Genomic DNA, 19091 nt, shown 5'->3' on the forward strand with positions numbered 1-19091 from the left:
GATATCTGACAGTGATTAAAATCACTATCAAAAATAAACGCTATATATCAAATCTTTAGATAGTGTTTAATTTTAAAAAAATTGGTGTTTTATTCCAAAAGCTACTTGATCTGCTGGTTCCTTATTAATATCTCGATTAAGATAAAGTATGTCGAATGAAAAAGGGTTTATTAAAAAATATTATTTCTCATAAAAAAATTGTGTGGATCCATAAACTTTTCAATAAGTTATAGCATTATAAAGTTAAATGTAATATAAATAATAAAATCGAAAATTTTCACACAAAAATAGCATTCGGTAGCCGTTTTCACCATGAAGACAAGTCCAGAGGTCAAATTTTTTTTTTTCAAATTAAAGTATATTACATTAGCTTTAATTTAAGATATATATAAAAGTGTCAGACCTTCCGGAACATTTTCAAAAGTTAAGTTGAAAAAGTTAATTTTTTGTGAAAAAGTTGTCATTTTAAATCCCCCCCTGTGAGCAGGTTAAGTGTCAGATTTACAAAAAAAATATACCAAATAATAAGTAAAGACATCAAGCATCTATATAAAAAAAAATTATATTGATATGTTCATTTTTGAAAAAGTTAGAGCATTATTAAGTTAAAAATATAAAAAAAAATTATTTTACAAAAATCGTAATTTTTTATTAACTTTGATGTCAACTTTCACCACGAAGACAAGTCCAGAGGTCAAATTTTTTTTTTTAGACTTGTACATTTATCATTGCCGTGTTGCCGTAGACAAATCTTACATAAATTCAATTCAGCCGCTCTTTTCATTAGCTCGGCTACAGACAATTTTAAGAAATTTTGAACAAAAATATATAGAATGCGCTTCTTTACAAAAGTAACACTTACTTAATAGGTCCAGTTATTGTAAATACTGATGACCTTTTTAGAACCGGCACTTTTTGTCTGTCTTTAATTTTTGAAAATGATGCGTAATGTATACCTACAGCTTCCAATATACAAAATCGTTCTTGTATAAATTTTAACAAACCTTCGATAGTTGATATTTTATTTGACGGTGTACTGACCTCCCAATGTCTTAATGTGTTTGAGTCAAGTTTTGTGGCTATTAAGTGTAAAAATAACAAGCCCCGTGTTCAGGTTGCTGTCCTAACTCTTATAGGGCTTGAATATTATTCGATATTGAATCATAAAGAGCTTTTAATTGTACCAATGACTCTTCTCTTGCCTTTTATAACTCAAACTGAGCTGTGGTGCGCGCTTGAACGAAAATTTTATTACTACTGTAACGCCCAATAAGATTTTCCCATACATTTTTGTAGTAGTCTGAATTCGTTGGCAAACACATAATGACCTTCTGAGCTTCTCCGATTGATGCACCTCTTAAATGGCAACATTTTTGTATATCGCTTAAATTATTATTGTTATGTATTATTTAAAATAAAATAAATTTTTAAAGGACGACCATTCCGAATAAATACCGGAGAATTTAGGTATTTATATTGATGTTAATTTGATAGCCGAAAACTTTAGTTTTACTTGACCGATCATATTATTTTGATCTGAAGTTTCTGAAGCTTTGCTTATGATACTTATTTATCCTTTGGTAAGTTTAATATATCTAGAGCTTTTGAGATATACTTAAAATACAATTCTTCGAAATCATTTTTGTATTTTTCTCTTTCATCATTAGTGCCTTTTTCAATTTCAATCTCAGCTTGCACATCCTGAAAGTCTTACCAAACCTCTTTTCGAACCTTGAGCCTTTTGAGGTCGGGTTTTTCTTTTTTTACATGATCACGTAAATGTGTGTTGAAACGCGTTAAAATGCCTTTTAGCTGACCGCGGCGAGAGATTAAATTTGCGATATCGCACATATCGGTCTTTTTTTTACTTGGAGTAACCTATTATGTATTATAATAGTAAGTGGTTAATGTAACGTAAATCGTTTTACCACGTCCGAAATATGTTTTTGCGTTACGAACGACGAATTAAAATTTGTCACCGAGTTAAGGATAACGTATCCTTCGAGTTTCTACAAACTGGTAGGTTATTTTGACAAATGATATTATTAACGTAAAACAAAAATATAAAAAACTCACGCACAATAAGAACGACACAAACGACGATAAGCTTTCGAGATCCGTGACCGAATGGACCGTGAAAAGATGATTCATTCCCACTAGTGTTATTTGTTTAATATTGAATTCAATAATTATGGTTTATTAAGTTAAACAGCATGTCCGCGCGTTAGCTCGTATTTTATGTTACTGGTCATTTATCAGAAAGAACATCGACCGGTTTCATTATTGATGTTTAATACTATAAAATTTCTTTGATACACCTGTACAGGGCTTGATGCAATATTTTTTAATAATAAATATAATTAAAAAAACTGAAAAACACGCTTTTAAAGCATATCAAACTAAAAAATTAAAAATAATTTTTAAAATAAGCTTAAAACAATAATGAACGAAAAATACTAGTATTGTTAAGAAAAAAATCGTCGGGCGCTCAATATACGAAAAATATGGCACAAAGCCCCTACGTTTTTTTTCACAATTATACTAATATTTTTCGTTCAATATTGTTTTAAACTTATTTTTAACTTTTTATATGCTTTAAAAGCGTGTTTTTCAGTTTTTTATGACATCGCTGTCACAGTCACGGAGTGTTTATTGTCAATTATCACTAGCAATGGATATAATTTCTGTATTGTCAGTTGGTGTATTTATAAACTTACAACAATGTGTCTTATTACCATTGATAATAAAGGCTATATGCTTGCTAATATCGTCATAAAAAACCAATTAACTACCTGTATTTGTAATCCCTTATGTATTATACATGTATATTAACTCAAAAAAATTTGAATCTTTAAATGTTTATATCTAATAATAAACAATAAAAATTTGTTCATATATATGTATATATATAATATTGATGGTACGCACGCATGTACGGGTACGATAACCAAAAATTATACAGGAAAATAGTGTGTCGGCGAGTGGTGAGCGGAGTGGAGTGAATGCGTTACGACAGTCTAGTCTCGAGGCTATAGACGACGGAATAGGCAAGAATAATAACAAGTAGCAGGTGTAGAGTTACAAACAATAAACAACATACAAGTGAAACTAATAAACGTGTTAAAAACTGTTTGTTACTTATGAATAAATATACTGCACGATAAGGAACTTTCATCAAAATCAAAAATATACTTTTTTTAATAAACTATTTACGCCGTTTTAAAATCTGAAATTAGTCTTTTTCTATCACTTCTAATTTTTTATATTATTACTAATTACATATTAAATAAGAAATAAAACAAAAAAAAAATTTGTTTTCAAACTATTATTAATTTTGATTTTAAATAAGTTAAAAATAATCAGTACAAAATGACTTATAACCTATTTTTTGGTCCTTCAAATTTTATCTTCTGAAAGATTGTAATAGAAAAAAGTCGAATCTGTTATAATAACTTTTAGCAAAACTTGCAAGTTTGAAATTGACATTATTAAATAGAAAATTAAAAAAATGTTATTGTTAAGATTATTATGTTGTCGGTGAAGTTTATAATTACTATTAAGTAAATAATACTGTAAATTTATCAGAAAAACTCAATATTTGTTTGCATTTTTATCGTAAAAATAGGTCAAGTGAGAGCTGAGAAAATAAATGACATCCCCAAAAAGAAACCAAATAGTAAAATAATTTTAATATGAATAAGAAATTTTTTCTCACGAGAGGAGACTACAGTGATGGGGTCATTGATATTTATTGAAGTCATTTAATCTAAATAAGATTAAAATCAAATGAGTTGAATATTTTTTTCTAACTTAATAAGAATTGAGAAAAAAATGCAAAAAATTCATAGTCACAGGCAGATTTGAACCTTGTACTCCAAGTGCGTAATACTCAAGTGTTACCCAACCGTACGTCGCTTCTGCGACCGAAAAAGTCGCAATTTATGCCAATTTAAAATTGAAAAGTTATTTTTCTCGGCTTGGCAAAAGCAAAAAAAAATTAATTAAGTATAAACTTTCTATACTTTGACAATTAGATTGATATAATATTTATGAATATTTGTGTACTCCCCTTGTCAGGTATTTTAAAATAAAATAAAATAGAAAATTCAGAATTTTAACACGAATATATGTTTGAATACATATTTTGAATCCCTCCATTGAAAAAGTAAATGGTCAGGTTTTCAAAAAAATTATATCAATTGAAAGGGAAATACTCTAACGTTTCAATATAAAAAAGTTATTTAGGTTCGTTTATTTTTTAAAGAGTTATGGTAGTTTTACGAAAAAAAAGTTTAAAAAATGTCAAAATTTACTTATTTTAATAATCGTTATTTTTGAGGGGATTTCCTCCATTTATAGGGAATGATGGAAAATAATTCAATTTTTAAGGGTAACATCTTCAACTATATACGATTTGTGATTTTTTGATATATCGTTGAAAGAAATCTGTCCGGTGAGAGCTGTGAAAAAGTGGTAACAGACAAAAAAAAAAACATCTTAGTAAAGTTAATTCTTTTTCAGCTTTGCTTCGAAGTTAAAAAAATAAAAAAATATTATAGTAAAATTAATACCTTCAACAGACACACAAAAAAAAAGCACATTATATTATTATTATGAAATACAAATTAATATATATTACGAGAGTTATGGTTGAACTTCTGTCTTCTGCAAATCAACATCATGCGACATTATGGGCGTCCAAGAAACCCATCGAGACCAGACTTTTAATACCCCAAATATATTTAGAATGAAGCTAGCAGCGAAAATACACCATAGAAATTACGGGAGTGCTATTTTTGTAAAACCTAATATAATCATTCAACTAGTAAAAGTATATGAACAGAACGACATTGAGTTCATCACAATGCACTTACCGAACATCTTAGTTTCATCAATACATAAACCACCAAATTCCCCTTTCATAGCTCCCAATTCCAGTCTACAATACAATCCTAACATATTCATAGGTGATTTCAACAGCCACAGTTCAACAGAGACAAACAGAGACAACAGAGACCCATAATTTTTTGATTGATGCTGTGGTAAGATCCAATATTATCCCGCTCCAAAGGAGATACAATTTCATGAAAGCAAAGTGGAACCTTTTCTCATATGCCCTTGATTCAAACATAGATACTCTCGAACCACTACCCGAAAACTATGAATCCTTTGTAGAGAAAGTAAAACTTATATCCCGGAAACATGTATCAAGAGGATGTAGGACACATCATATACCTGGACTATCAAGCGAGATCATGGACAATTATAACTCATATATCAACATGTTCGAAAATAACCTCTTCGAAAATCAAACCAGAAACAAAGGGGAAGAGCTCACGAATGCCATTGCAAAGGAAAAAAGAAATAAATGCCATAAACTTTTGGATAAAACGGACATGAAATATAGTAGTAAAAAAGCGTGAGGTCTTATTAAAAGGTTAAACAGTGACCGTACTAACGCAAAAGGACTGTCGAACGTCACTCCCGATCAAATCGCACACCAATTACTATAAAACGGTAAAACCCAAAAATCCAAACAGGAAGATAAACCTAGTAAAAGAATAACACGAACAAAGAAAAGGAAGGGAACCACCTCAGCAGGCCATTCGATGAGGATGAAATGAAGATAGCTATAGAGACAATGAAACTTAGGATAGCAGCCGCACTAGATAATATTTTAGTCGAACAGATCCACAATTTTGGGCCAAAAGTCAAACGATGGTTACTCATCTTATATAACGAAATAAGAAACCGAAAAATCATCCCTAAAATATAGAGGAAAACTAAAATAATACCCTCACTAAAACCAGGATGACCCAAAGAACTATTGCCCAATATCCCTTCTGTGTCACACATAAAAACTTTTCGAGCGAATGCTCTTTAACCTCCTAGTACCTTTTGTGGAAAGTACACTAATTAAAGAACAAGCTGGTTTTCGACCAGGAAAATCATGTACAGGAAAGATCCTCAATCTGAAACAAACAATCGAAAATGGTTTTGAAAAAAAGAAAATCACAGGCGCGGCGCTCGTAAATCTAACGACGGCATACGACACGGTAAAACACAGACTAATGTTAAAGAAACTAAATGTATACAATGGATTACGAGTTTTTAAAAATTTTCGTAGCCCTTCTAAGTAACAGAAGATTTTTCGTAAATCATAAAGGCAAGAATAATAGATGGAGAATCTCCAAAAATGGTTTCCCTCAATGAAGTGTGCTAACCTCTAGTTTGTTTAACATCTACACAAACGATCAACCAATATCCAAAGATAGCGACGTAAAACACTATATTTACGCTGACGACAGAGCAATTGTAGTACAACACGACAATTTTGAAAATGTAGAGGAAAATTTATCGCCAACTTTAGAAATTCTTGGAAAATATTATAGACGCATTTACCTAAAACTTAACCCAAGTAAAACACAAGTCTGTAATTTTCACTTGAGGAATCAATGTGCTAGCCGTACTCTTAACGTTTACTGGGATGGGATCAAACTCACTAACACACAACAAAATACCTCGGAGTAACGCAAGATCGATCTCTCACCTACAGATTCCATTGCGAAAACACGAAACGTAAAATAATGACAAGAAATGGTATATTGCGCAAGCTTAGTGTCTCCACATGGTGCTGTAATCCTCACGTCTTAAGAACTACGGCGTAAGCCATATGCTTCTCAGTGGGAGAATATGCTAGTCCAGTATGAAGTAGGTCATCACTTACTAAAAAAGTCGATGTTGCATTAAACAACTCTTGCCGACTAATATCCGATTACATAAAAAATGCACCTGTTGAACAACTATACATACTCACGGGAATAGCTCCTCAATAAGAATGTCCACGTAAGCAAACTGGGAAAGAATGAAAATAATATCAGACCCATGACATCCCATGAGCAGTATAACTACCTCGTCTCAAGTCCACGAAGTGTTTTATGAACCATACAAAAGCCATCTTGTCAACACATCCTGAAGCAGAAAAGACGATCAGATGAAGAAATGAGATAAACAGTACTTCCAGCTTGGTGCCGAACGAGCCACTTCCACCTGGTAATAATGAAACATGACCGGTCTGGCGATAACTAAACAGACTCAGGACAGGAATAGGACGAACGAAAGATAGTCTAATGAAATGGGGACTTTTAGATAGCACAGACACATTGTACCTATGCGGAGAACAGACAATGCAACACATCATCACATGCACAGCTTGCTCTCAAACGTGCACCCCAGGAGACAAGTCACACACAAGCCAATGAATTAACTTAGCTCGCATCTGGGCCAAAAAATATAAATACACTAAAGACGTCCTAAAACATTCAACAGTATTACTACATCATACTAAACATTATATTTTATTTTAATATATGTTACTTAATGTATTTATTTTATTATGTATTGTTTAATAATGTTACTTACTTACTTATTTATTTATATTATACTCTTATAACCATTATTATTATTACTGTTATAATATGTGCCTGACACTATAAAAAAAAAACGGTAGCACAGTGGGGTCACGTGGTATAGTTGGGACAAATATATATGATATCTGACAGTGACTAAAACCACTATCACAAGAAACGCTTCGATGCAAATCTGTAGATAGTGTTTTATTTTAAGAAATTGATAGATTATTTCAAAAACAACAATAACTCTTATTCCTTTAATTTTATCCCGATTAGTTATTTAATTTATAATTATTATATATGAATAAATAACAATTTTAGTAATTAAATTTAGTATGAAATTGATATTCAATAATTTAATATTGTAATTTTTACGGATATATTATAAAAATAATAAAATAGTAGTATATTTCTTTACTTTTATGGTGTATAAAAATACAAAGAGTTTGACGCAATATTTTTTAATAAAAAATTTTTGTTACTTATATTAAAGTTATAAGTTTTATACACTAGACTTTATACAAGGAACTTTCATCAGAAAAAAAATATACTTTTCTAAATCAACTTATCTCGATGTTTTCAAATGTGCAATTGAACTTTTTCTATCACTTCTAAGTTTTAATATTTAAAATACTATTAAAAAAAAATAATTTAGAACAAAAAAAAAAATAGTTTTAAATTAATACTGCTTTTAATATTAATATGTTAAAAATAAGGAAAATTACATATTTAACCCATGTTTTTAATCGTTTAAAATTGATTTTTGTGAATATTTATAATTATAAAAAATCAATTTATTTTACCATAACATTTAGCTCAATTGGCAAGTTTGAAGTTGACATCATTAAATAGGAAATTTTTTAAGAAATAACAAAATTGTACCATTAAGATTAATATGCAATTAGGAAGTTTTATAATTACTATTTATAGTAAATTTATCAGTGTAGCTCAATATATGTTGCCATGTTTATCGTAATAGATAACTGAAATTGAAATAATAGTACTCATTACCTAGTAACTTTTGTGTTTAAAAAGATTCTATAATTGAAATATTCAGAACTTAATTAATTTTAATGATTTGCTTTAACTAAATTAACCCATCAAAACATAGTTATTAAAAAGATTTACTCAATTGAGCGTATTATAAAATTTGATTATAATTGTAAAAATCCATTGTTAATTCAGGAGAAACTAACAATAATTTTTTTTAGAAACGATTTATATAGCAACATTTTACCAAAAATATGGAATATTATAGAGTAGTAGTAGCATACAGAAATAGAGTTAAAAAATTAATAAATTACAAAGTAAAATTATTTACTTTTGTAGTTGAATACTTTTATCATATCAAATCAAATTCGACAACAAATACTTTAAAAATATTAGAAATGAATGATTTTAATTGTCTGTATGGAGAACATGGGATAAGTAACTGTTTCATTGATAAATTAAAATTTTTTCTTTTTGAGGGTAATATCTTTAACTAGATACGAATTATAGTAATTTGACGTATCGTTGAAAAAAGTAGGTCAAGTTAGAGCAGAGGAAACAAATGATAGTCACAAAATAAAATATTTTCTCAGCTTTACATCAAAGCTAAAAAATAAAAAATAGTAAAATAATTTTAATAAGAATAAGAAATTTCTTCTCGCATGGGGCGACTAAAGTGATAGGATCCTTGATCTTTATTTAATTTATTGAATCTAAATGAGATAAAAATCAAAGGAGTTGAAAATTGATTCTAACTTAAAAAGAATTAAGAAAAAATTCCTTGCCATACGCGGGTTGGGACTTTGTACCCCAAGCGCGTAAAACACAAGATTTACCGACTCGGCTACCGTCGGTAGAAAAAAATGGCTATTTAAGCAAGTTCGAATTTCAAAGTTATTTCACTCAAATTCAAAAAAGCAAAAAAATTTAAATAAGTTTAACTTTTTATGCTATATTAATTTTATTTATATAATATTTATGATAAATCTGTGTACTTCCATTGACAAGTATTTTAAAATAAAATAAAATACAAAACCTAGAATTTTAACAAAAAATAGGATATTTTTAAATACGGTAGTTCAACTTTTAAAAGTTATTTTTATTACACAGATTAACATCCATATAATATTTTAGTTAATAATTCATCCCAAGTAGTTGGGATTAAGGCGAGGACGAAGAAGAAGTATCATTAATTAACTCCACAATGAAGCTCTTGATATTAGAAGTTTTATATTTACTCGTAAGTATTAAATATTATTTTTAATGCGACTTTTTCCATTTTTATTGTTTTGTTATAAATTATATCAATCAAATTTATTTAATAAGACTAAAAATTTGTTTGATAATGTTCGAAATGAAATTTTTCAGTTCATTTTTACTTTAAGGATATAAATATTCTTTCATTATTTATTTTTATTAAGATGATTTTTATAAAAAAATTTGTACATATTTATTAAATTGAATATCTTTTTTTATGACATATTTTATGATTTGTAAGAGATCTTAAATAATTATAAAATCATACATGTTTTGACACTAAGGGTCTACTTGTACTAAGGATGGCAATTCTAATTTTTCAAATAGAAACATAAACAGTTTATTGATTATATAATGACCTAATTAAAAAAATGACAGTTGAATAATAACTTGTTGGTTAAAAAAAAATCTGTATTCGATTTTATATTTTCGTCTTTAAATTGCTATAACTTTATGAAAAATTTTGGATCAATACAATTTTTTTTTATAATACATTTTTTTTTATGAAAAACTAATATTTTTATAAGTTTTTAGTGCTTTTAAGTTGAAAAAAATAGTAAAACAATAATTTTAATTTATAAGAGAATAAAAAAATATGTTTTATTTAATGATAATTTATCATTAATAAACTATATATTTTTATTAATAAAAAACCCAGAACAGGGGGGTCGTGGCACAGTGGTGACGTGGCATAGTTGGATCAAGTATAATGATATCTGACAGTGATTAAAATCACTATCAAAAAAAAAGCTTCGATGCAAATTTTTAGATAGTGTTTAATTTAAAAAAAATTGGTGGATTAATCCAAAAGCTACATGATCTTATATTTCCTTATTTATATCCTGATTAAGATAATGTATGTCGAATGAAAAAGGGATATAAATATTATTTCTCATAAAAAAATTGTGTTGATCCATACACTTTTCAATAAGTTATAGAATTATAAAGTTAAAATGTAAAATATAAAATCGAGAATTTTTACACAAAAATAGCATTTGCGGAAAACGATGGAAATTTTTTCAATTTTTGAGGGTAATGTTTTCGACTAGATACGATTTGTGATCTTTTGATGTATCATTGAAAGAAATCGGTTCGGTGAGAGCTGAGAAAAGTGGTAACAGACACAAGAAAAAAAAAATAAANGTGATCTTTTGATGTATCATTGAAAGAAATCGGTTCGGTGAGAGCTGAGAAAAGTGGTAACAGACACAAAAAAAAAAAAAAAGCAAATCATAGTAAATCATAGTAAATCCAATTCTCAGCTTCACATTTAGCTTCAATTTGAGTTTCACATCGAAGCTAACATGTAAAATATAATATCATGAATTTTTTAACAAAAATAGCATATTTTTGCATACGTTAATCATTTTTATCATGAAGACAAGTCCAGAGGTCAATTTTTTTTTTCAAAATAAATTATATTACATAAGCTTTAATTTAAGATATATAGATAAGTGTTAGTCTTTCCGGAACATTTTCAAAAGTTGAGTTGAAAAAGTTAATTTTTTGTGAAAAAAATACCATTTTGAAATCATTCTTGTGGGCTGGTAAAAGGTCAAATGTTTACAAAAATATATAAAATGATAGGTAAATACCTAAGGTAGAAACGAAAAAGAAAGCTGATAATAGAGAAGAATGGAAAATGTCTGCAAACCAATCCACGGATTGAAACCACAGAAAGAGAGTTATCTATTTACTAGCTCGATATAATATGTAATAGCTTGTATTTTAATTTAAATGTATTTTTTCTTCTTACCGTATTTCGAGGTGACATATTAGTTAAATATGTCTGAAATTTATTTGAGCATACAGTTATTTTATGTTTGCAACCTTCAGGGCCACCGTGTTTAATCATTTCATCAGTACCTTTACATAATCCACAAATATATTCACACATTTCTTGTGTAACTTGATCAGAAGTTATTGTACCATCCTGTAAGCGTACTCTAAATTCATTTAACATTTCATCAAAATTGTAGTGAAATGTGTAGGTAAAATATCCTGCAACTAAAAAATAATCCTCTATATAGTAAGAAACAATTGGTTCGTTAACAGTTAATGGTTTCAATGTACTGCAATTTAATACTGAATAGTAATTTTGAATATAAACCAGTGTCTAGTTTACGCCTCTAAAAGTCATAATTGTTTGAACCCGCTAAAAGAGATCAATTTAACACATGCTCGTCTCTATTTGGTAGTACTGGAAATGGTGCAATACCCACTTGTACCATTGTTATCAGCTGCTGTTGTTGTCAGTGCAATTTAATGTTTCTATGATTTTAAAATGTGTTAGTGAGTGCTTTTTCTAACCTACAATTTCATGTACTTTCAGCGTGCTCTGCGTAATACAACTCACCGTAGTTAATCCGTATACTCATACAGTATGAGTACCCTCTATTCATAATTGTGCTCTCAAGTAAGAACACAAAAACAATGTCATGAATGTAGATACTATTCTACAGTTTTAAAGTATTGCTGTCTCATATAGAAGATCAACCAAAGGTGTCAATTACGATTATCAATAGTTATAATTTCTGTATTGTCAGTTGGTGTATTTATAAACTCACATCAATGTGCCTCATTACCAATGATAATAAATGCTGTGTACTTGCGAATATCGATAGAAAGATAAATAAAAAGTAAGAATAGGTACGTGGGATGTAACATTAACTGGTAGAAGTTGTGAACTAATAGAAGTATTGAAGAGGAGAAAAGTTAACATTCGTTTTGGACAGGAAACTAAGTGTAATGGAGAGAAAGCAAGAGAAATAGGTGAGGGTTATTAAATTATTTATTCAGGTAAGTCAAATACAAAAGAATGGTGTACGGATAAAATAGATAAGGAGATGAAAAGTAAAATAGTAGAAGTAACTAGAAAAAGTTACAGAATTATAGTCATCAAATTAATTTTTTGAGGAAAAATTGTTAAATGTAATAAGTGCCTATGTACCACAAGTAGGATGTGATGAAATAGACAAGGAAGTTTTTTGAAGAGAGATGGATGAGGTGATGCAAGGGATACCTGGCAATGAGTATGTGGTGATAGGTGGAGATGAATGGACATGTAGGTAATGAGAGGAGTGGATATGAAAGAGTACATGGAGGGTTTAGTAGGGCTTTAGTAGAAAGAAAAAGACTGGAGAAAGAATTCTGAATTGCGCAGTATCGTATGATGTTGCAGTGGTTAATACTTATTTTATAAAGAAGGAAGAACATTATATAACTTATAAGAGTGTGAGTAATAGATCACAGATTGATTATTTTAGTGGAAGAGGTAGATCGTAAAGCGAGTAAAAGATTGGTAAGTTAACCCAGGCGAGAGTGTAATATAACAAAGAATAGTGGTAATGGAATTGTGGTGTAGGAAGAAAATATATAGTAATAGAAACAACACCGGAGGAAAATCGAGAATCCGGTGGTGGAAATTGAAAGAGGAAAATTAAAAGAGTTTTCAAAGACGGTAAAAGAGAGGACGATGAGAAATGTGGAAGGAGACATAAATGATACATTGAAAAGATTTACTAGTTATGTATAGAATACTGCAAAGGAGATCGTTGGCAATAGTAGTAGAATTCCAGAAAACAAGGGAATCTAATGGTGGCATGAGGACGTTCAAAAAATCATAGAAAGTAAGAAAAAGCAGTTTAAAGTATGGCAGAAGACCAAATGGAAAGAAAATTGGATGGACATTTGTGTAAAGAAGTCAAGTATGCGACAAACTTGACGAAATTTAAGAGGTATGATAGGCTATGAACAATGGAAGGTAAAAGAGTCTATAGACTTAAAATAGTAAGAAAAAAACCGTAAAAAGATTATCACAATATAAAGTGTATAAACATATAAGTGATTGTATAGATAATAGTATATTAAATGTTTTAATTAAATAAATGTATAGTATAATGTATGGGTGGAGTAACAGAAGATTTTAGGGTAAAATTAGGAGCACACCAATGTTCTGCTTTAAGTCCATAACAGTGATGGATGAAATTAATATAAAAATACAAGGAGAGTTACCATAGTGCATGTTGTTCGCAGACGATATAGTATTAATAGAAGAAAATAAGGAGAAAATCTAAGTCTTGAGGTGTGGAGAACAGTATTTGACTATGTATGGTTTAGAGTGTTTGGCAATAGATAAAAGAATAGAGCTGATATGAGAATACGTAGATGGATGAGTGAAGTGACTAGAGAAGAAAGGATAAAGAACGAACATATAAGAAGGAGTATAGGTGTAGTGTCAATCATGGATAAGATGAGAGAAAATAAATTAAAATGGTCATGTAATGTAAAGAGAAAAATTTTAAACTGTAAGAACAGTTATAGAAATGAATGTTGAAGGAAAAAAAGGTAGAGAAAGACCAAAAAAGAGAAGGAGGGATGTTATTAATGCGATGTGAGCACAGCTGATGTGTGTGTAGATGATATAGGAGATCGTATCAAGTGTAAATTTTTGGATGACCGACTCCAAGTAGTTGAGATAAAGGCAAGGTAAAATAAGAAAGAAGAAGAAGATTATAATAAATAAAAAAAATTCTAAGTCTATAAACTATAATTTAGTATATTATCAATGAATGTTAATAATGTAATAAAAAAAAATGCGCATTATAAATTCTAAATTTTTAAAGTAAAGGATGTTTTTTTTATAAAAACTAAAAACCACAAAAAAGCTTTACCTGTATAAAAATAACTTTTTAAAAATTAGAGGAATATAGAAATTTCTATACTGTTAAAATATGTTTATAGTTTCTTAATTTTTTTGTATTTATTTATACAAAAAAATTATTTTATTTAAATTTTTGTAAAAAACAAAAATATGTATATTTTGTAAAAAGGCGGTGGCGGTAGCAGCCTTTTGGCGGTCTACTTATCGGTTTCATTGACACGGAGTAAGTAGGGTGACTGACAATAATAAAATTTAAATTAAAATGATATGTGTGACTACAGAAGCACGTCTGTTATATGTGATTATAGGATAAAAGAGCAATAAAAGGTTACTGCTTTTACATAAATATATTATTTATAGGAATGTTTATGATGTTTAAATACTGTGTTTTTATACAACTTTTTAGTCAATTCATTTCTGATGACCTTCTTTACTCTAATTGTTTTTTACTTTGAATCCTTAGTTGTATTATCCTTGGTTTTATTTCAGATTTATTATACAAATTAATTCTAATTATATTAGTAAGATAAATATTCTACATTGTAGTTAATGTAACTATTAGCAATTATTATCCTATGCTATGTACGTATTTAAAATTAAGCGACGTTTATTACTATATTATGTAATGAATAAAAATAGAAGTTTTGAGATTATTCGAAAAACTTCTAGAATAATCTTTCCACATAAATAATTATCAAATTTAAATACTTTTCTGACCGACAATTATTTTATTACTTTTTACAAATATATCGCTTATTCGGAGCGATGTTTATATTAATGCCAATCTTTTTAATTACCATTAGCGTATCTGTGGTGCCGAACAGACGGCAGGATAAAATAGTTAAACTCTTAAGAAAACTAGCCTCCCTTCATCACCTAACCAACTAGTTTAATATAAAAGGACTAGTAAAATTAGCACATCAGACACACTCGCATACTCTCACTTATTATTCCTTCATACTCTTACAATTTCATAAAAAGTTAATAATTTAAAATTCATGTTACTTTTGTTAATATTAATTATAAGACTTATACATTTGTTAAAATAATTAATTCAAACATAGAAATAAACGCAGTATGTTTACCCTCATACCAGTATTTTTTATTTATTTAAATTAACTTAAAATATCGACGTCAACAAGGAACATCACAATTCATCATCTATCTACGAGTCCATTTAGATATCAAGGTAAGTGTAGTCGTAAGACATGCATTATATTTATGTAATATTAAGAAATAGGATAAAGTGGGTAAGAGGTAGGATTAAGATGATATGAATGAACCAACACAATTCATATAACTTTTTTTTTCCTCTTTCCTCTCATCTTTACCATCCTACTCCCTCATTTCCCCTTTTAATGGAACTGTTTTTCCTATATTATATAGGGACTTTTTCATATATTTATTTTTGTAAAATAAAGTATTTTTAATTTTATACTTTAATATATAATATTAAAGAAGTATAGTAAATTACCATTTAATGTAGAATCAAAAACTGTGACTCTCTTCAATATTTCATATTTTTTTAAGCATTTAAACAAATGACTTTTTGCTCGGCTGACATTATCGCGTAAAATTCTCATTTGTTTTTCTTTTATAATTTTTTGATCTTCACTGTTAGATTCTGCTATATTATCAATTATAAAGATCTGAAAAAAAGAACAGAATACAATGGGTTATTAAAAATTAACGAATCACAAAAGTTAAGGAAGTTATTTGTCTGATGAGCTTATTTTTTCGAAAAGATCACTGGATCGATTTTTCTCAACGATATGTCAAAAGATCACAAATCATATCTAGTTGAAGACACTACCAATAAAAATTGAAAAAATGTCTTTCATTCCCCGTAAATGGGGGAAATAAAAAATATTATTTTTGTTTTTATGGTATAAATTTTTTAAACTTTTACATATTTTTTGTTTGCCCATATAGTTTAATTAAATGATTTTTAACGAATATGTTAAACGTTTTAATTTTATTTTGTTTAACGTTATGATAGCGTTCAATTATCTACAAATTTTTTGTTTTATCATTATTCTCAGTACATAATATCAGATATTTAACAATTTCCTTTATACTTTTTTTTTTTAATTTTTTATTAAGTATACCTGTTAAATATTTTTATCCCTTTGTTCAATATAATGTTTTTATTTGATTAAAGACTCATAAGGAATAAAATAAAAGAACATAAAAAAAGAATGCAAATATGTGCACCAAAAATTGGATAAATATGTATTTGTTTGTCCACAAAAATGTACATTTATGTACTAAAATTAAAAAATTATCCTTTTTTTAATAAGTATTGAGTAAATTCAGAAATATGAATTTCATACATAAAAAAGGTATAAAAAAAGTTCTGATATTTGGGTTTATATTCATTCAAAATCTAAAATTGTGCAACCAAAAGAATCGTCATTTTACTGATATATGCTACAGTTTAACACTAATAAAAGTAAGCTAAAAATTATTAAGAATTTTGTTAATATTTTCACAAAATTAAATCAAAAAGTTTTAAGTCGTTTTTGGCTTCGGTGTGAAGCTGAAATAATATTAATTTAACTATGATGTGTTTTTTTTTATATCTGTCGCCACTTTTTCTCAGCTCTCACAGGACCGATTTTTCTCAACGATATGTCACTAGATTACAAATTATATCTAGTTGAAGGCATTACTCTTAAAAATTGAAAAAATTTCTCTCATTCATTGTAAATGGGGAAAATCCTCAAAAAATTACAATTTTTGAAATCGGTAAATTCCAACAATTTTTAAACTTTCTTTTCTTAAAAATGCAATTACTTTTTGAAAAATAAACTAATCAAAATATTTTTTATATAGTAATATATTTTTTTAAAATAAAAACTTTTATAGGTATTTTTGTTTCATTTGATATAATTTTTTTTATATCTAACCTTTTTCTTGTCGACAGGGGGGATTCAAAATAGCAAATTCTGCACAAATATTTAACATTTTAAACTTAAGTTAAAAAAAAAATACTCCAATCTTTAAACATATGTTAAAATAAAACAATAAATAAATTATAGTTTTTATTTTTGGTGAAAATGGCTACCGTATTCAAAAATATGCTATTTTTGTATTAAAATTCTCAGTTTTGTAGTTTATTTTATTTTGAAACACCTTACAAGAGGATTACACTGATTTTCATGAATATTATATAAATCTAATTGACATAGAATGTAAATTTAAACTTTTTTTGCATCTTTTAAGTCGAGAAAAATAACTTCGAAATTTTGAATTAGTTGACATTGCCGTTTTTAACTTCTGACAAATGTATTTTTTTCTTAATTATTTTAGTTAGAAAAAAATGTTCAAATTATTTGATTTTTATCTCATTTAGATTCAATAACTTCAATTATTATTAAGGATCTCATCACTGTAGTCTCCCTTCGTGAGAAGATATTTCATATTCATATGAAAATAATTTTATTATGTGTATATTTATTTATGTTTTAAATTTTACATTTATTTCATGACGAGAAAAATTATATATTACTATTTGATGAACAAATAAACTTATATTAAAAGAATAATCAAAACAAAACACTTTAAAATTTCTAAGTATTTTTTAACAAAAAAAAAATAGATCCATTTAAATTGAAGTCCAAAAAAAATTAAAATATATGACTAAGAGTTTTTCAATTGAAAAATGTTTTAAGTTTATTTTCAATTTAAAAAGCGACTAAGTCCCAGATAATAAAAATTTTGAGAAAATTGTCACAAATTTTGTGTATTTTGAAATCACCGAAAGAACTAGATTTAACAGGAAAAATTTTTTTAGCATGTATACGCTAGAGACGCATAAAAGGAAGGCCCAATACAGAACTAAAAATTAACCAATAAAGTGTACCCAGTTCTTGTGATGAGCAAAAATGGTATGGACCTTGCATTTCTGTAAGACTAATATTAACTAATATTTACCCTCTACAATCTAAATTAACATATCTCTACAAGATTATTTTTAATGTATATCAGTGTATACTATAAAATGTTAGATAGATCTTGTTAATAATATCAGTAATACCTCAATATTTTACAAAGGTACATTTTAGTCATATTTATTAGTATTTTTTTTTTATTTAATAAGAAATTATTAGGAATACACTTTTTACCCAACACATTTAATTTAAAATAAATTATTTTTGTCTAATTCTGTTCTCAAAAATGTTAAAATGACAAAAATGACTTAAAAATTCTAATATCGAAAAAAATTGAAAACATTTTTAATCTTTCAATTTTTTATTTAATAAATCGGATCTAGTGATTGCAGAGTAATGTTGTGTATAACACTCCTTAAAAATATAATTTGCATTAAAATTCGGTCCGTAGTATAAAACCATGTCTCACTTCTTGAAGACTTATTTTCCGAATTAATTGTTCAAAAATTGTTAGTAACTAATAGTTTTTAAAGTTCATAATCGCTTAATTGAAAATATGACTTACAGATAGAAATAATGTCAATAGGAATATGAAATCCATTTTATCTGTTACCCTTTAAAATTAAAAAAAATGTATAAATTATCTTTTTACTGAAAAAATTTTTGCAAGAAAAATATTTTATCAATTATTATTTATGAACTAATAAAAAAATAATAATAATTTAATATTAGAGTAAAATTATAAATAAATTCTTACGTTATATAATGAGCGTATAATTAAAATATTTTAAGGATTTTCTGGTTTTAAATAAACTGTTAAGTACCAGTGTGAAAAATCAAAAAATACTAATTTCTTTGAAAATAAATTTTTCCTGA

General features: G+C 27.6%; 1 protein-coding gene across 1 annotated transcript in view; it reads right to left on the reverse strand.

Annotated features, from left to right (window-relative positions):
* LOC126904803 (uncharacterized) overlaps positions 1–19091 on the reverse strand; it is a 23021-nt gene extending 3930 nt beyond the window's left edge. The window contains exons 1-4 of the mRNA XM_050684061.1: positions 18973–19091; positions 18781–18829; positions 15797–15971; positions 11416–11666 (exon numbers count right to left, since the gene is read on the reverse strand). Of these exons, the coding sequence (XP_050540018.1) occupies positions 11416–11666; positions 15797–15971; positions 18781–18816 (462 nt within the window). The 5' untranslated portion in view covers positions 18817–18829; positions 18973–19091. The remainder of the gene's footprint in view (positions 1–11415; positions 11667–15796; positions 15972–18780; positions 18830–18972) is intronic.

The sequence above is a fragment of the Daktulosphaira vitifoliae genome, unplaced genomic scaffold (genome assembly GCF_025091365.1).
Source record: "Daktulosphaira vitifoliae isolate Bord-2020 unplaced genomic scaffold, ASM2509136v1 Scaffold_4, whole genome shotgun sequence".
In the NCBI taxonomy this organism is placed as follows: domain Eukaryota; kingdom Metazoa; phylum Arthropoda; class Insecta; order Hemiptera; family Phylloxeridae; genus Daktulosphaira; species Daktulosphaira vitifoliae.